The sequence below is a fragment of the Apis laboriosa genome, unplaced genomic scaffold, assembly GCF_014066325.1.
Source record: "Apis laboriosa isolate Shangri-la unplaced genomic scaffold, ASM1406632v1 scaffold68_cov148, whole genome shotgun sequence".
Taxonomy (NCBI): domain Eukaryota; kingdom Metazoa; phylum Arthropoda; class Insecta; order Hymenoptera; family Apidae; genus Apis; species Apis laboriosa.
The window spans coordinates 2,056,982-2,083,210 of NW_025224135.1; the positions used below are offsets into that span (position 1 = coordinate 2,056,982).

The 26,229-nt window shown below is 25.9% G+C and overlaps 1 protein-coding gene across 2 annotated transcripts in view; it reads left to right on the forward strand.

Moving 5' to 3' along the window:
• LOC122718804 (potassium channel subfamily T member 2) overlaps nt 1-26,229 on the forward strand; it is a 173,201-nt gene that overhangs the window by 137,698 nt on the left and 9,274 nt on the right. For both annotated transcript variants that reach the window (XM_043944142.1, XM_043944143.1), the window contains exons 5-15: nt 7,140-7,214; nt 9,940-10,023; nt 10,097-10,191; nt 18,064-18,247; nt 20,222-20,386; nt 20,661-20,881; nt 21,014-21,211; nt 21,284-21,510; nt 21,908-22,420; nt 23,880-24,041; nt 24,797-24,950. In XM_043944142.1, coding sequence (XP_043800077.1) covers nt 7,140-7,214; nt 9,940-10,023; nt 10,097-10,191; nt 18,064-18,247; nt 20,222-20,386; nt 20,661-20,881; nt 21,014-21,211; nt 21,284-21,510; nt 21,908-22,420; nt 23,880-24,041; nt 24,797-24,950 — 2,078 coding nt within the window. The remainder of the gene's footprint in view (nt 1-7,139; nt 7,215-9,939; nt 10,024-10,096; nt 10,192-18,063; nt 18,248-20,221; nt 20,387-20,660; nt 20,882-21,013; nt 21,212-21,283; nt 21,511-21,907; nt 22,421-23,879; nt 24,042-24,796; nt 24,951-26,229) is intronic.

The window sequence follows — 26,229 nt, forward strand, 5'->3', positions numbered from 1 at the left end:
ATGGAAGTCGAAGGCTCGGAATTGGATCTACGTTGACCAGTGTGTTTTCCAACTTTTTTCACCTGCTACCATTTTACAATATTCGAATAATTTGGCGCTTGATCTCACGTGTATATAAATTAAGACAAAATTTTTAAATCCACCAGAGGGAACTTGAATCGCTGATGACCGATATGAAATTATATTATTAAATTTTTTCTGAAAAAAAGAGCTTTGTTTATTTATTTATTTTAAGATTATTTCTAAAATTTGTTGTTAAAATAAGTATTTTAGAATTTTTTTCAAATTTTAATAGAATAATAAAAAATATATATATATAATAAATTTGAAAAATAAATTTTATTTACATTGTTTAATTTTATTGTTTAAATGAATGTCAGATTATCGATTGGAACGATGTTCATTTTATTATTCTATTCTATTTTTCTATTTTCTTTTTCTTTCTTTTTTTTTCTTTTTGTATTATACATTTATGTTACTCGATTGGTAATCTACCCGGTGGCTTGGAAACGAGCATTATACCGATCGATTGTCGGTCAACATTAATTTTCAATGAGGCGACGAAAACTAGATGACACCTCTAAGGAAGAAAGCTCTAGAGATTTAAATTATCAACTGAATTCGAAGAAGTATGATTAGTTATGGAGGATTAAATAAATTTAACGGTTTTTGAATTAATGAACAAGAGGATTTTTCGCGCAGAACACGAAAAATGTAATTAAAATAATTAAATGTTAAAATTATCGTCAGATAAAAATGGCAGCAATCTTTTTTTTTTGGAATCGACTTGCAAGTTGAGAACCACTGATTGTAACAAAAATTCGAAAAGTTATAGGTGCTAGCTAGGCTGATGAAAGCTTTTTGCTTCAGAGGGGCTAGCGCTTTCTACTTTTAGGATTATAATTTTTTTAGCGCATCTGAGTGAAAATTCGCAAAAGAGCTCCCCTCAAAGCTCGATGGTTGAAAACGTTTTTCCAGGAAAGTGATTTTTAGTGCAAACCCGAAAAGAAACCATGTTTTGACACGAGTGAAAAATTCTCGAGAAATCCGCTTCTATTTTACGCGCGTAATATGGAAAATTCAGCCGAGTCATTTGAAGCAAGCTTTCCTTGCAATAAAAAGTTAAAACTACGAGATGAGAATTAAGTTTGTTAAAAAAATTGTTTCAATGTTTATAAAGTTTTTACGTTGATGTATATTATTATGTATGTTGTTGTGTTATAGTAAAATTTAGAATTACAATAATTATATATATATGGTGTTAATGTATTATTTGTCGATTTTGCAAAAAAATAAATGGAAAAGTTGATATAAAAGAATGTCGATTAAAGTTTATTTATTAAATTATAAACAGATTGCGATTTTTACAAAATCAAATTTTTATAAATATTTTTATAAAACAATAGAATTTTAATAGAGATTTGCTTTATTTGCTCGAATATAATAATGTATATTATACCTTGGAAATTTTGTATAAATTCATAAATATAGTAATTTAAACAATTGAAAGTTTACATTAGATCGAATGAGAAAGAAAGAGAGCGAAATCACTTCTGTCTTTGTCACACTGCAACGCCATTATATCACTATTTCGCTTCATAAATTTAAATCGCTTACAATTTGTATATTAACTTCTGTGTTTTTGTTTCTCTTGAATTTTTGATTCTAGAGAATCTTTGATTCTCTAGAATCGATTCTTCAAAGAAGTTCCAATATATTAACACATTATATATACATATGTCTATGTATTATTTCCAATAGTAGTATGTGATAAAATTTTTTGATAAATCTTTCTTATTTTTTTCAAATTTAAATAAAAATAATACACGTGACAAAATTTCTATTCTAATTTTCTATTCTTCTATTCATTTAAATTTATTCTTTTTTATTTTCTAAATTTTTTATATCAGCATGAAACGCTTTGCAGTTTTTGTTTATATATATTTACAATTACTCGTCGTTCTGCAATTTCGACTCAATAATATATACCAATCAAATAAATTTATTTATGAAATCTTATATCATAAATAAAAGAAGAAAATAAAAAAAAAAGGATCTCATCGTGAAAGCGATATTTTCACATAACCTATCAAATTCAAGTTTTAAAAATCGTATATATATATATATATGAAAGTTTAGGCACGAAATATAAAACCAATTTCACAGGGGTGCACTATAAAATTTTGCAGGCAGTCACGAAACACGTCGACTTTCATTCGAAAGTTTTCCTCATTTCGCTTCAAAAGTAAACCGACAAATCTTTGGAAGACTTACTACAAACAGAATGTATGAAAGTTCGAATACGCGTGCACCAAATTCCAATCTTATTTCTGATTGAAAGAATTTTTTTACCCAAAAGAAATCGAATATTTTTTTATCTAATTTGAATTGCATAAATATATTATTATATTTAAATATATTACATTTAAATTTATAAAATAAATCTTTCGTCACGTTATATAAAATCTTCATTTTCTAACCTAACTTATTATTCCAAGATAAGACTATCTTTTAAAGATTAAAAAAAAGAAAATAAGAAATAAATTTATTCAAAAAAAATAAAAAATAAGAAACTTAAACAGTTCTATTCACAGATTTCTTTTCAAGCCAAACCCAAAAAAAGAAAACAAATGACAATATCAACTATTATTTAAAACTGAATTAAGCACATTATAAGAGATTCACAATTATAAAATATATTATTAATAAATTATTATAAAATATATATATTTTTTTTTTGTTTGTACAAAGCAACAAAACAATAGCATGATCAAGACAAAATTTTGATTAGAATCGATAAATTTGAAATTTTACCATGCAAAACGTCATTGTTGAAATCACGTGAAATTATTACTCATCACATTCGAATTTTAATATAAAGCTCTTTTACTTTTCCACGTGCAGGATTTTGATAGCATCTCGACCAACGTGTGGCACGCCATCCGTTGATCGAACATTCATGGCGACCCGATTCGTCACGTTGTAACAACTGACCGACTCGATAATGCCATGTTGATATCGTGTAAAGCGTGATAATCAAGAATTGTTCATACTGGTAGCGCTCCTAAGAAATTTCAGGAACATAACTAACGAGATCATCATTGATTCACATATACTGATGCTATAAAACTTTTGTTTTGCCTTAATAAAAATCTCATTAGATCTGATGGTATTTTTTAATTGGAGAAAAATTCTTTATATGCATAATTATGTAGTACGATATAGGAATAATAGCAACAACTATTTTAATAAGAATTGCTGTTAAGAGTTTTAATCTTTGGAAGATTAAGTTATAAAAATCAAAGAATTGAGATTGATTATTGGAGATAGAAGTCACTGTTGATATCATTTGTTAGTTTAATTTGCAATTCTATTTTTTTAAAGGAATTGGTATTGGCATTATCAGCCAAATATTAATCTTCAATTTATAAATGTACTATTTCTCAGAAATTTATTATTAATTATTTATGAAGGCAAAATAATATTAGCACTATTATATTTTGTTAAGTATCTTCAATTTCCAATTTTATTATTTCTGAAAAATTAATTATTAATTATTTCTATAGTGCTGTCAGTTTATTAAATTATTTTCCAATCCTTATTCTTTTTCAAGAATTGATTATTTATGAAAACTAATTAGTGTTGGCATCAGTTTACTAATCTTCATTTTCTATTATTTTACAGGAAATGATTATTGATTATTTCTATGAAGGTCAAATAATGTTAACATCAGTTTGTCAAATATTAATTTCCCATTTTTCTTTAGTTTCCCATTATTTCTTAGAAATTGACTATTGACTATTTCTTTGAAAGCAATAGTATTGTTATCAGTTTGCTAAATAATACTCTTCATCTTTCAATTCTATTTTTCTTCAGGAATTGATTATTGACTATTTCTATAAAGGTCAATCAATATTGACATTAATTTAAATGATAATCTTCATTTTCTAACCTAACTTATTATTCTAAAATAAGACTATCTTTTAAAGACTAAAGAAAAGAAAATAAGAAATAAAATCATTCAAAGAAAATAAAAAATAAAAAACTTAAACAGTCCTATTCACAGATTTTCTTTCAAGCATATACACAAGCTAAACTCAAAAAAAGAAAACAAATGACAATATCAACTATTATTTAAATTTATTTATTATTTATTTATATTATTATTTATTTATATTATTATTATTTAAAATTGAATTAAGCACAAATTCTTAATTCCTAAATATTTTCCAATTCTTCATCATTTCACAAAACACAAAAGAATAATATTCGAAGTCTGAAAGAAGCCAGATTTCCTATGCAGTAATCTATCCATCGTTTCCAATGAATTTTACAACGTTAAAGATGATCGTAAACGAACGATTCTTAACATAGAATATATAGAATACATAGAAGATGAATTTTTATTTTTCATAAAAAAAAATTCCTCGATTCCCTTGCCAATAAATTTAACTATTTTCTTCTATATAAAAAATCCTGTAATAAAAGTCGAAGATTGCAAAAAAATAATTGGAAAACATAACCTTTAAAAAATGAAAATTTTAAATTTGTTTCAATTATCATTTATTAGTAGACGAAGTGAATATTAATAATTAAATATTGAATTGCAATTTGAATTCTTTTATATTTTTTATCTATACTTTTAATTTAATCTAGGAAAAGGTATATATAATTTTCTATTGCAAGGAAAATGACGTGAACATACCGCGCCATGTGGATTTCCTATTCTATAACATGAATATGTGTCATGAGAATTTCTTATTCTATGGCGAATGATATGATGTACGTATCATAAAAATTTTCTATTCTATAGCGGTTGATTTTGTCATGTGGATTTTCTATTGTATGGCAGCTGAAGTAAATATATGGATATGTGTCATAAGAATTTCCTATTCTATGATGGTTGACGTGTACGATTATGTCATATGGATTTCTTATTATATAGCAGTTGAAGTAAACTTATGTGTCATGAGAATTTTATATTCCATGGCCAGTCACGTGAATATGCATGGTCACGTGAATTTCTTATTCTATACAACAGTTGATTAAATTTTCGGAAAGACGAAACATATTCGAATTAGATTAGGTTAGGATCCACAATACGAGTATTGTTATCAGTATAAATTTTGGATTTCATTGCATCTTTTTACAATTTTTTTTTTATTTCCATTTTTTTGTTGTCTATTTATCACTGAGAATTTTCTTCGATTTTTTTGCAATGCTATATTGAATTTATTAAAGTCAAGTTTAGAAAAAGAGAATACAAGTTTTTCTAATATAACTAGTAAAATATATATATATTGAATATATATTTTGTAAACCGCAAAGCTTTAATTAACATGTAGGTATTACAGTACTAATTGTCTCATATGTCCATTCTCAAACCACAACTCATTAATCATTAAATTAAAACACAGATTATGTGTAAGATAGAATTATCATCCATTATTACAATATATTTTTATATTATATAATTCTATTTTCCGTAATATATAAAAGAGGGAGTCTTTATTGCATAAACGTTTCGAAGAGGTTATCATATAAACCTCCTTCAAACTTTAATATTGCTTGCAAGAGAAGTCGAGAGACATTTATAAAATTTTGCCTCGTCACGAATCTGAATCTTTTTTAGAGAATGAAAATTATTAGAATTCAAAGAATATTATATATAATAATAATATGATATTTATATACAATTCTAAATTTTTTTTTATAGATACGGTATCTATTAATTTTTAATTATATTTAAATATTGAATAGATTCAATGAAAGGTTAGAAACGTATATTTACTCTGCAATAAAAATTCTATCAAGTCCGATATTTCATACTTATCTACATACATATTTACTTAGATTCCCTTTATATGAGAATTTTCCATCCAACGTGTTACAATAATGCTTTGTGTAGATAAAGTTTTGTATTAAATTGTTCCAATTTGGAGTTTTACGGCAGTTAAAGCAGCAGTAAATTTTAGAGAAATTAAGAAATTTTATTATTCCTTTCAATTGCGGTAAATTTACTAACGAAGAACATTTTTAAAAAATCTTTTTGCATTTTTAACGATTCATTATTAGATACGAACAAATAATCAAACAAGGAAATAAATTTTTTATTTGTAAAAATAATTTATTGCATTTCAATATATAATTATGATACGTGAAAATAGAATTTTTGTAAATAAATTATTTTGTTAAATAAAATTACATGAAAATTAAAAAATTTTATATTGTTATTAATTAATTTTTCATAAAAATAAACATTTGAAAAGTTAGAAGATTTTTCCAGAACTATATATAACCTTAAAATCTTGTTTCAATTCTACTAATCAAATATCATATAACTAGAAATTATATGATAACTTTGGTAATGTTCCATTTACCTGCAGATACACGTTAATTATATAGATAGATATACATATATGTTCTAATAATTTCTATAAATATTTTTCAAAATTTTTGTATTTTACATTTAGTTCAATTAAAATGTTTTTACAATTGTCATCACAAAGATACAATTTTACAAATTTTATAATAAATTCTATAATGTACAATTTTTTCTTTGCAAATGAAATGAAATTATAAATATAAAATTTCTAAAATAATGTAAAATTAAAAGTTAAGACAAGATTAAAAAATCAAAAAAATAATAAAAGCCATACAAATATAGTAAGTTATAAATTTTATATAATCAAAAATATAATTTTACCATAATTAATTCCTCTAATTAAATCATTCAAATGTTTTTAATTTCTGAATTTGCTAATTATCCTGAAATATTTACAAGTTCTTCATCGTTTTTGGAAATAATTTTGCTACAGGAAACCGAGCAATTATAAAATTTGCGCGATGGTTAATTAACATTTATTTAATTCGCTATTTCAGAAAAAGAGAGAAAGAGGAAGGGAGTGAGTATTAAATTGGTTTTTGATAATTAAGCAGGCACCTGTTGATTTAAAGATAACATTTTGGAAATCGTTGACAAACACAAATTAAATATAATCTACGTGAACGATGGAAATTGAAAATGCAGAACGACTGTTTTTGATATTGTTCGTGGAACGTTTTCTTCTTTTAATGCACTCAGCATTTTTCTTTAAATTGTCGCTGGGTTTTTTGAGCTGTCCTCGTCATGTCCACAGGGAAACGTCTGGCAGCAGCTTCTCTCTTTCCACTTCATCCTCGAGCTGGTCAACACAATTCCATTCACCATCACGGTGAGTAATTTATCTTTTTGTAATTTTTTTACTTATTTATATAAATTAAATTACTCAATGTACAATAATATATAAAAAAATATATAAAATATATAAAATAAATATAAAATAAATAAATAATATAACAAATATGATAATATACCAAAAATAACGTTCCCATATTCTATTTTATTATTTTCTATTAATTTTCTATTATTTTTCTACAACTTTTACAATTTTACTATTTTATTTATTGCATTCCAATTAAAAAAAGAATTAATTTTAAAAACATATAAAATTGTTAAATTAAATAAATCCAACTTTATTCCTAAAAACGTCTCAAATTTTCCGTAAAATATTTACAATGAAATAAAAATAAGATTATAAGGAAAAACAATAAAAATAATAAAACAAAAAATATCAATATTTCACGTGTAAGCAGGATGTACCTATAAATTATATCAAGGATGGATAAGCAATATGGCCATTACATTTTTCAAACTTTAGCTCGAGAGTACATAAAGCCGTAAAACGGTTCATTAAAACGCTGGTTGATAAGAAACTCGGAGAAGAAAATGTCTTCCGGTCGTCTTTATATCGCGATTTTTTCTTAGTTCCATTCCAATGAACAGACGATAAAAATCTAACGTTTCACGTTCTTTTGGCACGCAATAGAAAAAGGTACTAATAAAGCCTTTTTCCATTGTACTTGGAACGATATATGATCGATTATGATGATTAACGAGATACCGACTGAGAGAGTAAAGAACTTGTTGCTTTGTATCGACTCGATCGGATATACAGTGTAAATATACATATACAGTGTAGATAATCTAGATTTACATATTTAGGTGTTCTATTTCTTTGATCTGTGTCGAATTGAATGATAAAAATGATTATATATGGTTTCTTGATTAAAGACAAGGAATATATAAAATATTGAAATTATAAAATCGGAATTATTGAATTATAAATATTGAAATACAATATTTTATGAAAGTAAAAATTAATTAAAATTATTTATTGGTATAATAATATTGTTATAAATAAATGAATGATTTGTCGATTAATGATAATAATCAATGATTAAAGCGAATAGAATCAATTGTAATTTTTTTAAAATATTTTTTTAAGTAATTCTAAAAAATAATTTAAAATTAAAATTTGATAAAAGAACATTCGATTAACAGTTATTTAATTTTTTATTCACTAAATAATTAAAATGAAGATTTTTAATTTCGTTTCACTTTATAAATTTAATAAAATTTCCAAGTATTGATCTATATTCTATTGGGATTAATTCTGATTTGAGCTTGAATAGAATTGAATAGTACCAGAGGATCGTGCTGCGAGGAATTTAATTGGCTTAGACTCATTAGTTTTGTGTCACCAACCAGTCGATAAATCCCAACTGGTTGCTTCTTGTAAGTGTAATCGAGTGTAAAATATTTATATCTAACACATGAAAAATTTAATTTAATTTAATTTAAGCCGAGAAATTAATTATTCTTATTATTTTATATGCATTGGATTCTTAACAATTATATGGAAATAAGTGGAATAAGTTTTTCATTTTTTAGGTCAACATTTACATCACAAGGTACATGACAAGCTATTCGTGACTTATGAGCGTAATTATATTTTCTAACGAGTTTTATTTTAAGAAGAAAAAAAAAATATTTGTAGCAATAGAAGAAATTTCTAGTATAATTCTTTCACTTTAGATAATTACGATGATAATTCATGATTATGATCATTTAATCGACAATCTATAAACTTCAATTAGCTCATAAAATACCTAAATAACTCACTGAAGTTTCTAGCTATGTTTTGAAGTCAATCAAGAATCATAGTTGAACAAGTAGTACAGACCAATTATGATCAGATCTGACAAATAGTGTATACAAAAAGTACAAATATACTAGTTATATTCAAGTAGAATAAGTCAGCCATAATAAGTCAGTATGGATGAAATTTGTCTAAGTTGATATAAATCTAAGTTGTTTTAACATTTTATATTCTTACAAAATAAATTGATAATTAATATTAGTTCTTTGGTAAATCAAAAGAGATAAATTACTTGTCTAATTATGACAAATTCATTATACTTGTCCAATCATGATTCCGGTCTATACTACTTATCTAACTGTTGTTTTAGAACAAACTAGTTGTGATTCGATAAATAGTTTGACATGATTTAGCAACTGGATAAGTAGTACAAGTGTACTTACAGTCAGACAAGTAAAACAAACTAGCTATGATGAAACAAGTAGTATAGACTTATTTATATTATTACAATCCAAGTTATAATCTTTTATATTATTATAGAATAAGGTTTTAATATTTAATATTAATTCTTTAATAAATTAAAAATAATAGATTATGGCAAGTCTATATTTGACTAATCATGATTCTATACTACTTCTCTAATTATATTTTAAAACAAACTAATCATAATTAGATAAATAATTTGAAATAATAATCTGGATAAATTGTACAAATGTATTGGTTATAAACAGACAAATAGAACAAGTTAATTATGATCAAGCAAGTAATATAGATTATTTATATTGTTATAATTCAAGTTGTAATCTTTTATATTCTTATAGAATAAATTAGTAATTAATATTAGCAATTCAAAAATAGTAGATTACTCGTCTGACTATTGGTACTTTACACTATATATATAGTATTATGTTGTAATTAAAATGTTGCAATAATAACACATTTTAAATTGTATTTTCAGCTACTTTATCCACCAATGCGAAATCTGTTCATTCCGGTATTCCTAAATTGTTGGTTGGCGAAACATTCTTTGGAAAATATGTTCGTAAGTAATTGACACATATCTTTAAGGAAAAATCCTTCGTTTTTTATTTCATTTAATTATTGCATTTTTTCAGAACGATCTGCACAGAGCTATGCAAAAATCTCAATCAGCTTTAAGTCAGCAACTTATGATCCTTAGTGCTACGTTACTGTGCCTTGTCTTTACTAGGTGAGTAGGAAATAATTGTTTATTAAATTTTATATCTGTGAAATGCAGTAAAAATAAAAAAAAATGAAATATTTTTTGATAAAATATTTTTTTTTTCTTCAATTGTATAAGTTAAAATATTCCTCAATTTATCTTACTCTGGTTGGAATAATTTTCAGCTTGCCTTTTCTTTAATTAGCATTTTCCACTTCAAACGCAAATATTTAGACAAATATGCAAATTTATTAATTTTCCAGACACTTTCTTCCATTTCTCGTTTCAAATTACGATTCCTAACGAAGTTTGGAATGCTAACAAACTCCATTCCTTGCGATGAACAAAGTTTACTGTTTCTCTCTTAAAAAAAAAAAAAAAAAAAGTTATAATGTTTTACTGTAATATTAATTCACTTATTACCTTCTTTTTCTTTATATCTCTCTCTTTGACAAAATTTATCAATTAAATGAATAATAGAATGCGAATTAATAAATTTTTGTAAATATAATTAAGAACTTGTTTCAACATTATAATAATTAATTTAGTTTGTATATTATGTTCATTTCGTCATTTTTCAATATTTACATTTTTGTACAAATGTATAAACACTAAAAGTCAAATAATCATCTCTGCAATAATTCCTTTCTTAATAATTTTAATTTTCTTTCACATAATAATCATCCATCATTGAAACGAATTAAAATTCTAACTTCATACTGGTTAGCTTTTATTCCTGTTCTATTCTCAACTATTATTCATGTTTACTTAAACTAGGTATAGCTTGCACATAAGTTATATCATATTATCCTAAAGAGGCAAGTTTGTCAATCAGAATCGATAGTTCTATTTAGAAATCCTTGAATTTCCAGTTTACCAACTATATTATCATTTGTAATTACTATTTGTAAGTTAAAACTTGTGAAAAACTTTTCACGTGAGATTTCAAAGTCTAAGAATTTAGGTTAGCTTTTAAAATTTTTAAATTTAGTTAATTAATTAATTAATCATTATTTAAAAATGTTATCGTCCTGTCATTTTTATTGAAAACAAAATTTATTTTCATATTAAAGGAAAAATAATAATTTGAAAAATGAAGTAGTAAATAAAGTAGAGTACGTATTTTTAATGTTGAATTCCCAAGCAAACAATTACCTCTTAAGCATTCAATTTTCTGTAGAATAGAAACTTCGTGTTCCGCAATCTAAATGCAAAATTGCCAGTCAGTAAACGAAATTAATTTTCTATCGATCTCATAGATAGATGTATATTCCAAAAAAATATTCTAAAAAACTTAAAAATTAACCAAATCGAAGAATATATACAGTTTCACGTATATTTTTATCAATTTCGAGTATTCTTCCTTTAGTAGAATTTTTAATTTTACGGAAATTGTTCAAAAATTCTTCGTTAATTTCTAAAACTCGAATAATTATTACTTAGTTTCCCAAACGAAATTGTTTCTTCGATGTGCTATCGTTATTGCGAGTTTTCATGCATATATACACGTTAATAACTGAAAAACTCTGGAAACTTTGGAAAGACAGAAAGCTTCGTTAACGAAACTTGATTAACAAAGAAAATTTTCGCAGTTATTGCAATCACTGCAATATATTGTAATTCACTCGTGAACTGGAAAATTAGTGGTTAAATTTGTTGTTGTTTGTATCGTCTCGCGTTTAATTACAGTGAACAGCATAAATAGACTTATAGTGTCATGGTAACTTGACACTCGAAGACTGCGGACAGTAAGCCTCACCAAACGTAATATACACTGACATAATATGCTATTAGTGGTAGTTAATAGATGTGATGAGTCCAGCCAATTATAAGAATGCGTGTGACTATATGTTTGTGTAAGTTGGCTTATCTCGCTAGCTCTACATTTTTTGCGAGTATCAACTTACCAGTAACGTACAGTACTTTTGAAAAATTATGGATATTTTAAACCTAGACTTGTTTCAATCCTATTGATTTTAAGGATATTTTTATATCATATCATAGATGAATAATAATAATTTATTATTGGTTTTGTATTACAATATATTTATTTAGTTATTTTAAAATTTTCTTCTCGATGAAAAAAAATTCATATATAATTATTTTATTGTTATAAGTCGATGAATTTCGAATTTGAATTATGAACTAAATATTATTTCGAAAATAAATAAGGATTGCAATTTTATGAAAGTGAATAATACTTCACATCGAAACAGATTAAATAAGACAATATTTCAAGATCCAAATATTTTATTTTCAAAGTCATACACAAAAAAAAACAGAATGAAATTACACGTTTCAATAGAGTTAATATTAATGTCTCATTTAATAACAAACATTTCGGGAAATGTAAGGATACAAGGATAAAATAAATAATAAAGCATTTCCAAGATCCAAATATTTTCAATCGATATGTATGTTCGAATTCGAAATATTAAAATTCTTTCGAAATATTAAAATTTGTTTAAAATCAACAAACAAGATATTTCATTTTCAAAGTTATACGCATTCAAAATAAATATGTTAAAATTACATCTTCCAACAGGGTTAACATTAAACGTGTTTCAATTCGTATCTCAGAAAATAAGAAGTAAGGATCTTAATCATGTCGCGAAAGGATGAGACCGATTGACCTGGATCAGCAATGTGGGACGGATGTTAAATAAGTAATCGTGGCGGCTCGTGCAGATGGATCGCTATCGATCGTCCTGATTCATTATTTACGGTGTAATTCTAGTAGTCGTGTACTTATAAGCTCGCCCTTGCCACTGTTCCTCGATCACGACATTGCTCGGAAGTCGTTTCTCTAAGGAGGAGGATGGATATAAGGGATAATGGAAACAAGTTGTCGAAAGGAATCGAATATAGTTGGACTTTGTGAAGTATTTTGGGAAAGAGAATGCGACATAGGTATTTGGCGTTATCACATTGGCTGCTGCATAAATGGACGAAATTGAAGTTGAGGTTAGGAATAAACTTCGATAATTTATTATTCAAAACGTAATCATAATTGATTAAGAAAGATTATAAGAAGGATCAATTATAATGACTACGAATAAATTTTAATAAATAATTATTTAAACTTTATTCAAAATTTAATTAATTAATGCTAAAGTAAAAACTTAAACTTTTTTTTTGTAAGGTATATAAATTTCAATCAAATAATTGAAACTTTAATAATTCTTTTATTGTCCAGTCAGTTTACTTAAATAAAGAAATAATAAATATAATTGTTTTCAATGAAAAATTCAATTTTGATATGGACATTTTCTTTAAAAAAATAAAAATGTTTCATCATTTGATGATAATCTATAAATTCCAAATAAAGAAACTGATTAAATATTTTTCACCTCCATGTTTTTTTTTCTTCTTTAAAATATAATAAATTAAATATAGGATTAATAAATTATTTCTAATAGATAAAATAAATTTCTAATAGAATTTTACACATCTCAATAAGTTTTTCAATAGTATTAAAAAAATTGTAATAATTCTAAAATCCATAAAAAAATCTAAAAAATAGGTATCTTTACCCATTTCTATACTTTTTCTAAACTTTTAATCAAAATAAATAAATTAATACTCAAAATTTATTTAAAAAATTGATTATTTCTAATACGTTAATATTAATTGTAGCAACTCTAAATAATCAAATCACAAAAAATCCACAAAAATTATTATGAAATATAATATCCTATTAATCTCTAAAAAAAATTGAAACCAGAATATTTATATTCATTGTCTTTTTTCCTTAATATTAAATTCCTTAATATTAAATTTACTTTCAATTAAAACTTTCAATTAAAATAAATAAACTAACAACAAAAATTTATACAACTTCAAAATCCAATAAGCTCAATTTCATTCACTTTCACTTATCAAATTTACATTTCATAGACTAAAAAAAAACTAAGAAAATGAACCTATCATCAACATAAATGATACACGCATATTTGAATATACAAAATTATGCAAAATGGTAAGCGAGCGAGATTTATTATCTTTCTGGTCCAGTTATTGCGTCGTGCCATACATTTACCTATATCACTGTTCCAGTGAAAATCGGTTGACATTCGCCTTACGTATAAGGTTGTCGCGTTTCCAAGATGTATAGCATCGCCGATACACTTCGTCAGAAATAGAGTAGACTCGTGGAGTTTACAAGGGGGAGAATATATCTCTGGCATAATCTGTATTCTCAGAGTTGAACGAGCAAACCGTGTGCTGAATCAATATTGATAATGCGGTAGAGGGTTAGCGTATTGTCTATGTTCTTCAAGACGGATGGAATAACTGAAGACTGTAAATGAGTACTGAATTAAAGGAATGTTGAGGAAACGTTTTCATTGAATTCTTTTGAATTCTTTGGATATTTTTACTTTTTAATTGAAATTTGGCTAAATGAATTTTCATATTCATCAAAGAAAATACATATAATGTTTTAGAAATTATATTTTTATTTTGGAATAAAAATAATAATAAAAAATCTTTATTACATTTTTTTATTAAAATTTAATTTGGATTTTTTTGGAGTAAGAATGTAGCTTTAAATGAAACATTGCATTGTTTTGGAGTGAATTTTGTTAGAGAAATGTGTGTGAAGAAACTTTTTATTGTAAAAAAATTTATTGAATTTTTTGGTCATAAAATTTAATTTAATTTCCTTTTGAAAATTATATTATTATTTTAAAAATAATAAATGTAAAACGAAATTTTTAAATTCATTTTTTTTTTAAAATTATATTTTTACTTTATTTTAGAAAAATTTATTAAAGAAGATGCAGTCACTTTTTTTAAAAATTGTATTTTTTTTCTTTTTCTTTAAACATTTAGGGAAGACAATTATTAGAGAAAATAGTTTCTTTTCTGAAAATTTTAATTTTATTTTTTATCAACAAATCCTTCAATACGAAAGTTCTTTTACGTTTTTTAAGCCTTCGCACTACTAATAATAATAATAATAATTTAGTGTTAATAATATTTAAATAATAATAAAAATAAATAATAATATTTAAAAATGTAAATGCAATTATTGATTCAGAATTAATGATAATTTGGAATAAACTTTGATTAAAATTCCAATATATATATTTTTAATTGAAAGAATAAAATTATTTAAAAAAAAAGAAAGCAATTTCATAATCATATAATGAAAACATTAATTGAAATGTCAAATCTAAATCATAATCTAAGTAAGCAGTTTTTAAATTTCTCTTAAATATTTCTCGCGAAGTTTTGCAGATTCTCCGTTAAAATTCACGTTATTTATAAATCAGAATATAAGAAACGTGTCCCGAAAAAAAAAAATCAAATTAAGAAGTTGCAGAATGCGCATTACTTTAATCCTCTAAGAGCTTTCCTCCTTAATATGTCGTCGAATTATTAAATTTGCATTTTTAATTTCCCCATTTACTCTTGTATTGGTTTATTTATTAAAATTTTATGTAATAAATAAGCCATTATCAATTTGAATTGAATTTAAAATCTATACAGTTAACCTAACCTAACCTAATATACTACATTATATAAAAAGAAAAATTAATTATGAAAATTATGAAAATATTTAAAGAATTATAATATTGAATAAGATTGAAAATAAATTTCAATTTTTTATAGAAATTTCATGAAAAACAATTGAATAAAAATTTTAGTATCTTTTTTTTTTTTTAATTTGACCTACATTTTATTATTTCATTCCACACTAGTGCTTAAACTTTTTTAACTTTAAAGTTATTAAAAGTAAAATCATTCGATGAAGAATCTATTCAAATCCATTCAATGCACGATTCAATATCGTTTTAATCTTTTCTCTACAAATTCAATACATATTCATTCATTGTATCAATTAAATAAAAATGTTGGCTATGAATTCCAACTCGTCCATACAAAATTGAATCAATCAGTTAATCATTTTCATCGAGATAAAATTAATCAAAATCAATATAGTAATAATCAACGTATAATGAATTAAAGTATAATTTATCTCTGAATCATAATTAAATTTTTAAATCCTTGTAAATGTTAATATATTCAATTATCTTTAAAGGATCGATTAGAAATAAAAACAAATACAAAAGTTGGTATACAAAAATATCAGTTGAGGTTTATTTATTAAGTTATAGACGATTTAAGTTCGCGTTAGATGAAGTGAGATGAACATAGAACAAGACAGCGGTGCTATAAAGATAGAACTATCTCATTCTATTGCTTGTAACTTAATAAATAAGTATTAACCGATATTTTCGTATATCTATTTTTGCATTTGTTTTAATCTTTAAAATCGACTTACAAATATATTAATATCCTATATATTAAAAAAATATTGCTAATTAACTTTAAGATGAAGCTTTAAATTCTAAAACTAAAAAAAAATAAATTTGTAAAAAGTAAAAAAATTTCTCATACTTTATTGTCAATTATCTTTAATTTATAATAAATATAAATTAATAAAAAAAAATTTTATTAAATTTTTCAAGGTGTTATATGAATATATTAATAATCTGGATATCAAAAATTAAATTAAAAATTATTTCTAATTACTTTTAAGATGTTGAAATTTTAAATTGTGAAAAATAAATTGATAAAAAATAAAAGTAAAAATTCTTGTAACATGAAATAACTCACATTATCGATATCGCAAATGTAACAAGCATGCAAATAATTTTATAAAATGATACATTTATTAAAACGAGGAGAGCGTGATTGTGAACTATTTTCTTTTTTTTTTTTTTTTTTTTTTTTTTTTTTTTTTTTTTTTGGCTGCAGATCCACGCAATCGAAATCCGTCCAATTAAAAAAGCAATATCGTTCCTCTCACTATTCAAGCTTTTTTCGTTTTTTTCTTCTTTTTTTTTTAATTGACTTGTCTATATGAACAAATAAAAATGATGAATCAAAGTATACTATCAAAATTGATAATTGTTTCTTTGGATTTTGTTTAATAAGTATATTTTAATAAAAATACATAATAAAATATGTTATATTATTAATTAATAGTAGTATTTTATCGAAATGAATATTTGTTTTCATTAAATTTGAAAAAACTAATCTTCCGTCGGTAATATGTATTTTTACAACAGCATAACTATTTCCATAATGGCCCTTTCATTTTTTAACCTGATTTTTTATTTTAAAGTTTTGAACTTTAAAAAAATCTGAAACGATTTTGAAATATTTATCGTAGTCTCCAATTTATTATGTGATATTTCAAATGTTTAAACATTTTTGTAATGAAAATATCATTCAAAACTCAGCGATCCATTATATCGACTGAGGATAAATTAAAATTTTTCGTTAATAATGTTCGTAATGTTGATTACGAATATGAAAGAGTTATAATTATTTAAAAAATCACATAAAAGGCTCTTCAAATATTTCTTTAAATTTTATGACATAATAAACTTTCTTCGATGTATCGTAACTTTACAAGATCATTATAAAGAACCACTATTTCTACATAAAAAAAGAATTCATTATACAATCACCTCATTACAATAACACAAAAATAGTTGCTCAAACATCACGAGAGAGGAGAGAGAAAAAAAAAAAAGAATTCGCACAAATATAAACCGAGATATGAAAACGAGGCCGCATGCATAATAGAGGCGAGTCGTTTGTAAATGTACCTCGTTCCTTTTTGCCAAACAATCCTTCAACTTTGAACGATTTCCATTACCTCCTCGACATTGAAAAGGCTTGCAATAATTCCAATAATTCTTTGGATCTTTGAAAAATATTGCCAATTGTTCACAATCACAGTTCAAAAGAATCGTGCATTCAAAAATAAACAAAATTATTCGTCTGATATTCAATCGTAGTGATAACTTCAATATGGCGGAGTGGTCACGTGACCAATAAGTAGCGACACTCTAATTGACACAATAATTCGAATTGTTTTAGCGTATGCGGGATCCAACATTTCCAGAGAGCTGGGCACAGGCATCTAAATTTGTTTCAAAGCACATACTACGTTGTAGTGACATTTTCCACAGTTGGTTACGGTGACTTTGTACCTGACATTTGGCCCTCCCAACTTTACATGGTCATTATGATCTGCGTTGCTCTCATCGTTCTGCCTACTCAGGTACATATTCCATTTTATAATTTTGAATATTTTTAAATGAGTGAAAATTTTTATATATATTACTTTTATATGTTGAAATATTTATTATTCTTCTTTTTATTATTCTTTTAATAAAATATTCTTGGAATTGAAAACATTTTTAATAAATTCTTTGAAAAATGATTATAGACATTTTATTTTTTTTTTTTAAACCTAATCTAATATGGAAGTAAAGTCGATAAATTTGAAGTTAAATAATATATAATATTTAATGCTTCGTATAATTAGATTTAATAATAAATAATTAAATTTCTTTAAAATTTAAATAAAACTCTCGTGGATTATACACAATACTTAACACAATTTTGTGTTTTTCGAAGTAAATATTCGATTATTTATCACTTGAGAAGCAATTGATCGTGTGAAACTTTATTTTTCTTTTAATGACGATGTTAATGATAGAAATAACGTATACTTCGATGATCGTAAAAATATTATCGATTCCCTTGAGATTTTTGTTTTAAAATCCTGAAGACCGATCATGGATAGGGAGTTTTAAATGCAAGAAAAGTTAATTAACTTTATTTGATATCAAAAATGTTATATGAACAAAATTCTGTGAAATAAAATTTCAGTATTTTTATTTTTAAAATATTGTGCAAAGTAAAATTTCATTACTTTAATATTAAAATTCTGAAAAATTCAAGTGTTTTAATGTTGAAATTCTGCAAAATAAAATTCCACTTACTTTAGTATTGAAATTCTATGAAATAAAATTTCATTATTTTTTATTATAATTCTACAAAAATAAAGTTCCATTACTTTAGTATTGAAATTTTGCAAAATAAAATTTCCATTATTTCAATTTTTATGAAATTTTATATAAAATATAGTATATTATATTTGTGCATTTTTAATTCCAAAATATTCAAAAATTTGATTATTTAATTTAAAGTAAAAATTACATTCTTTTATACTTTAAATAAATAATAAAATAATCATTAGATTTAAAAATAATGAAAACTTATAATAATTTAAGTAAAAAGAGTTAATTATTGAAAAGTAATAATTCTAAAGTTTAATCATTAAATATTAATTTTTAATACACATATATACACATATATCATAATTTCAATTGCATAAAGTATCTATATAACATATACTATTTCTCTAATTATGAACACAACTATTCATTATGACTCAAAAATGACTTCATTCCTGCAATAAACCCAGGAATATATTATACTACATACATAAAAGAGAATAATATTATATGCAAATTTTATCGTCAGCTCGTTGTCAATAATTTAGTAAAATTCCAGTTTACTGCAAGCAATTTAATTAATTCTGGTTGTCGACAAACGCTTAATTAAATCCCTTAATGATAGAGTGTAACGCAAGTACTGCCTTATCTCACTTGTTGACCGAGATCATTGACTAATGACTAGTGATCAAAGGGTAAGCTGTCGATCGATGGCACTAATTGCGATAATAACAATAACTGTGCGATTTATTGATACTCAAATATTCTGATGAAAAGAAATCTTAGGATACACGAGTAAAATAAATTAAATTTATTGAATTAATATCAAATCTTCAAATTTTTGGAATTTTTTCAATATCTCTTGGTGCGTCAAATTTTTATCATTTCTTTTTTGGAATGTATTTTATACAGTTCTCAATTTTCGAATTGTCAGGAAATTTGATGATGAAAATCGAAAGCTAAAAATGTGAGAAAGTAGATAAATTTAACAATTTTTTACATTTTTCTGCGCCAATTAAAATTTTTATATGTCAATTTTTTTTAATTCCAATGCACGATATAATATTTAATATTTTTTTTAAATTTATTATGCACGAAAAAATTTTTCACTCTTCATCATTATTAAATTGAAATAATAATTCTTCATTTTACCAATTCGAAAAACAAATTTTGACAAAGAATTGGCTAATGAATAAACAATACAAAAAAAATCATTTATTTTTATGCGACAGTTCGAGCAGTTGGCATTCACATGGATGGAAAGGCAAAAACTAGGTGGCTCGTATTCCTCGCACCGAGCGCAAAGCGAGAAACACGTGGTGGTATGCAGTACAACGCTGCAAGCCGACACTATCATGGATTTTCTAAATGAATTTTACGCCCATCCCCTTCTACAGGTGAGAAATTTGATCGTGCAATTATTCTTCACCAATAGTTATCGATTTTTCCACTCCTCTCTGTCTAACATTTTCGAAAATTTACAAAATCAAATTTAATAATTCTTCGATCGTATTTGAACGCTCTATAAGACATAATCAACTTGTAATAATGATACGAATAATTTTACGAAAAAAAATTTTCATGTTTTTAAAAATCTAAAATTTAATTCTAATGTTGAATAATATTTGAATAAATTTTTTAAATTCGTCACATTCGTGATAAAACTTGTAGGATTACTATGTTGTATTGTTGTCACCCATGGAGTTGGATACCACGATGAGAATGATTCTTCAAGTGCCAATTTGGGCGCAAAGGGTAATCTATATCCAAGGATCCTGTTTGAAGGATAGTGATCTCACCAGGGCAAGAATGAACGAGGCAGAGGCTTGTTTCGTTCTTGCTGCAAGGAATTACGCTGATAAAACTGCTGCTGACGAGCATACGATACTTAGGTTAGTTTCGAATAATCGTGATAAATAAAATTTTAATAATTTCATGAAGAAAAGTGAACATATAATAAGATTTATTTTTATTTAAAAAAAAATGGATTATTATTTTACCAATATTCGAATGATGGGCAATAGATCGTGGGCAGTGAAAGATTTTGCACCAAACGTTCCTCAGTACGTTCAAATCTTCCGTCCGGAGAACAAACTTCACGTCAAGTTTGCAGAGCACGTGGTATGCGAAGATGAGTTTAAATACGCCCTTTTGGCGAATAATTGCACATGCCCTGGTGCTTCAACCTTGGTTACTCTTCTACTGCACACTTCTAGAGGACAGTGAGTAGAGAAATGAAACGCGACAGATTTAAATTTAATCGAGGATAAACATGGATTAATTCACCTTTACAGAGAGGGACAGCAGTCGCAGGAAGAGTGGCACAGGCTGTACGGTAAATGTTCCGGGAACGAGATTTATCACATTATTCTAGGGGATTCTCGATTTTTCGGCGAATACGAAGGCAAATCCTTCACTTATGCCTCCTTCCACAGTCATCGTAAGTACGGAGTGGCGTTAGTCGCGGTACGACCAGCGGAACTTCCAGAATTTTATGAAGACACGATCCTCTTAAATCCTGGTAAATTAATAATCTAACATTTCTATCTATTTTTATCTCTAAAATTTACGAATTAACAAAATACGTTCCTACATATGCACATTTATATATCTATTTAAAAATCAAAAATTACTGTGAAACTTTTGAGAAAAGTTTTCCCTTTTATCTTAAATAGTAATAAATTCGGAACAATTCGGAAAAATTCGGACAGATTCGGCCGACATTTCGAACATACTCTCGTACGATATCTCGAAAGTTTCGTTCGCTCTCTCTCGAAGTTTTCCGATTCGTTCCGAACTTTCCCGATTCGTTCCAAAGTTTCGAGTTAGTAATCTAGCGCGTTTTTAAATATTCCATATTAAACTGACACTTCAATTTTGTCATCACCAAATCCTAATCCATTTTATTTCTGTCAAAGGACCACGTCATATAATGAAAAAGACGGACACTTGCTACTACATGAGCATTACGAAGGAAGAGAATTCGGCATTCGTGGTAGCGAACAACCAAACTGGCAGTGGGGCCGAGGGCGCGCAAGTAGTCATCGAAACAAAGACAGACGGAACTGGAAACGCGAACAACAACTCGACCAGCAACACGACTAATAATACCACAACTACGATGAATACCGGTGCTGGCACAACGACGACTACGACTACGATCTCGACTAGCTGCACGATCGCCGGTGGTGATGGGAACGGTACTGCAAACAAGTCTGGTGCAAACGAGCACCATCGTAATTCCAACAATTGTAACAATGTGCTGAAAGAAACAGCTTGCTGCAGACAGGAGACGACTTGCACGGGGCCCCGTGGACAGAGCGTGCAACAGGGCGCGCAAGCACACAGGGCCCCGCAGGTTATTTTGCAGGTCCTTCCTAGCACGCCCACACCACTCGAACACCACAACATACTCGCATCTGATGTCCACCGTGAGTGTCGCATGCGCTTGACCTTATTTTTTTTTACTATTTTACTACTTTACTAATTTTTATATAACATATATATACATATATATATATATATAATAATTCATTATCATTATTTTCTTTTGTTTTATCTTATTTGCAATACATATAGCTGTGCTTTCATATTATTCGTTTATTTATTTTTTTCTTTCTATTATTGATGGAAAATTTAATTTGTGAAAATTTTTCGTACAGTATTGGTGGAAAGTGTGGATGGTTCGTGGTGACTCGGTAAATGTACTTTATAATGAATTTTTTAAGGAAAAATCGAATTGTTTGAACTTGGATAATTGAGAAATTTAGTACAATGTATATTGTAATTTTTGTTATTAATAAATTATTATATGTAAAAGTATATTCGTAGAGCGAACGAGAAATGATAATGTAAGATTAAAGAAAATTTTATAGTTACTAAATTAATAATATATTAGATATAAATGTTTGGAATTTATATTATATGATTTAATAATTTAATTTTATTGATATTAATTATTAATTGAACATTTTTGTTATAATGCAGTTAATTTACAATTTTGCATGTAGTAGACTAAAATTTATATGTAAGAAAGAAATAAGTTTCAGATTATGAATTACTTTTTTCTTTCTCTGGATAACTATAATTTATTATGAAAAGATATATTTATTTTTTAATTCATTTTGCTTGCATTATATTATCAATAAAAATAACAATTAAAAATCTAAAAGCTTGAGGGCATGTATTAATGCAAGAAGTGTTTTTTTCTCTTGTAGATGCATGTTATTGTTAAAAAATATGCATGTTTAGAATTTGAATTTGCATACAACATTTTTTATATAAATATAAATGGATCTTAATTAACAAAAGTGTAATATATTTTGTGTAAGCCATTTACTCGAAACTACGGTGGATATCAAAATTGAAAGAAATTTCAAACGTTTTATATCAAATAAAATAAAAATTAACTATAATTTTCTATTGTTTTTTTTTATGTAAACAAATACACATTATTTTAATTATTGATAAATGGATTAAACAAACACACATTACAAAACATTATACATTACAGGTGGGCTTCGATTTGTAAATAATCTTCAATTAAAATAAAAAAAAAGAACTATTGTTATTTTGCATTATGATTATTCAATATGTAAAGAAAGACTATTTAAAGATGCAACATTTTAATTTATTATTACATACAAAATTTAAAAAAAAATTATTTTAAAAAATGTATTATGAAAATAAAAAAGAACATTAAGTTTATTATATAATTTAAAAAAATTCATTCATATACAATTTAATGCTTTTTTTATACAATTTTTTAGAGAATTAAATATTTTTATATTTCTCTTTTTATCATAATAATCATAAATTATTATGAATTTTTCTATATTTTTAGGAACAAAATCTAAAAAAATTTTTAGTAATAGATATCTAATTTCATAGCAACCTATTTAGATCCAGGAGGATTCGGTGATTCGCGACAGTGTTTGAAGGATGGAGGATCTACACCACAAACACCAATAACCGGAAACCATTTGGACGTTCCACGATCCATTGAACCGAATCCCAACCTACTTAGTCCCGAAATTCTTACCCAAAGAAGAGGTAAATACAATTAAATTAATCTCACTTAACATATTTCAACAATCAAATATAAATAAATATAATCAGAATATAAAGTAGTATAAGTCAGTTATTACAGATATCATTCGCACATATTTCAGAATTTTTAAAAAATAAACAATATATATTAATCAAAAATTTTTAATACGAAAATATAAAATATAAATATATGCAAATACAAATATATATATACGATGCATACAGGATTACCAGATAAAGACAATAACCTGTTTCCTCTATCAAAAATAACTCAATTTTTCATTATCCTCACTATAAACAGAAATATGTGATTTAATTTGTCTGCGAATTTCCATAAGAGAAGAATATACGACGTCAGATTATCTTCATTGCTATTGTTAAACAGAGATTTATCATGTAATCAAGCTTCCGCCAAAACCAAGCGTCACATTGTGTAATATGACGTCACATTGTCCCCACTGCTATTATATGAGAATGAGGTCACGTGACTAAGCTTCCGCCAATCATCAAGCATTACATCATGTCACATGATCTATCTCTGTCCTAATGTAGTATAATGTGACGTCACATTTTTTTTTTTTTTTTTTTTTTACAGAAATTCACCAGAAGTGAATCAATTTTAATAATAAAAGAAGTATTGTTTTATTTTCATCTGTTTATTCAATGCATACACAAATATACTATAAAATATAAAATTTTATATATAATGTAATATAAAATCTATGATTTAAAATATTTTTAAAATAAATATATTGCAGGAAGCAGAAGACCAAGCATCTTACCAGTTCCAGACATGTTGACAAGTTCAACCCTGCATCTTCCTGGTCAAGAGTCATTGGATCACGAGGGTGACGAGTCGGAGGACGAGATGGACGACGACGTTCCTTGGAGATCGCCCAGCGAGAAAATAGCGTGAGTATGATCACTTCATATGGCCACTGTCCATCTCACATCGTTTTCCATCCAAGGTCGCAAAGGATTGAAGGTACATGATGATCACCAATCTTTGATATATTCTCGAGAACAGCGAGGAAGCTGACGATCAAAGGCGATATAAAACTCGTTATAAATTTATAGATACACTTGTTAGATGAGAAAGCTGGTTCCCTTTCTTTGACGAATCTTTTTTTGATCTATGTACTGGAGCACGATCGTGAGAAGTCCTATACGAGTGAAACAATCTTGCACTTCTATCTCGTGCACTTGCATGGCACGGTCTTTTTTCTTTTTTGTGTAAACTATTTATTCCTACATATACATATATATCATAATATCAGGTGAATGTATTATACATTGTTTTTTTTCTTTTTTTTTTTTTTTACACTCTTAATATTGTACATTATATCTTTCTATTTTAATTAGTTTCTAGGAAAAAGACTATTGTCTAAAGTATATTTTATTTTTGTATTGTATACTTGGTTGGAACTTGATCAATTGGCTTAATTGGAAGATAGATAATGGGAAAATCAATTCTACTTGACATATTTATACAAACTGTAATAAATATAATCTTTAAGAGATAAATAAAAGAATATAAAAGTCAATCACTATATAGATACAAGAATTTAAGACTAGTATAAATCAATCATTATAGATAGATCATCATACATATTTTAAAAGGAAAGTATGTTATTATTTAATATATATATATATATATATTATAGTTATTAAAATGATTCTTACTTGATTAAAAATATTCATTCTAAAATAAAATATACTTTATAGATAACGTTTAATCTTCAAACGATTCATAAACGATAACCTGATGTGAATTCAATTTACAATTAAGTGAATGAAAATCTGCACGATCCTGCCAGTCAGTATCCACTACCAGCCACGCTGTGGAAACTGCATCGTGCTCGTCTTTCTTTTCTGCACTCTTAGATGTTTTTTTACCCTCTATTACGTTCTCCTCCACCTAATATCTTAACATTCTCAAAAATGAAAAATCTTTTATCTTGCCATTCTTATCCAAAATTTGATTTCTCCACACTTTCATCGTCTCTACTACGAGCAATCAAATGTAAAACGAAATTCATTCGTTTTAAAAAATTTCAATCGAATTCAATTTTTGCTTCAAGTTCCAAATAATATTCGAGAACGAATTTTATTTTCGCTCGACAGAAGGCGAGTCAAATTTCAAACGAAATTCGTTTCGCACATTTTTCTTTTTTTTTTTTTTTTTTTTTTT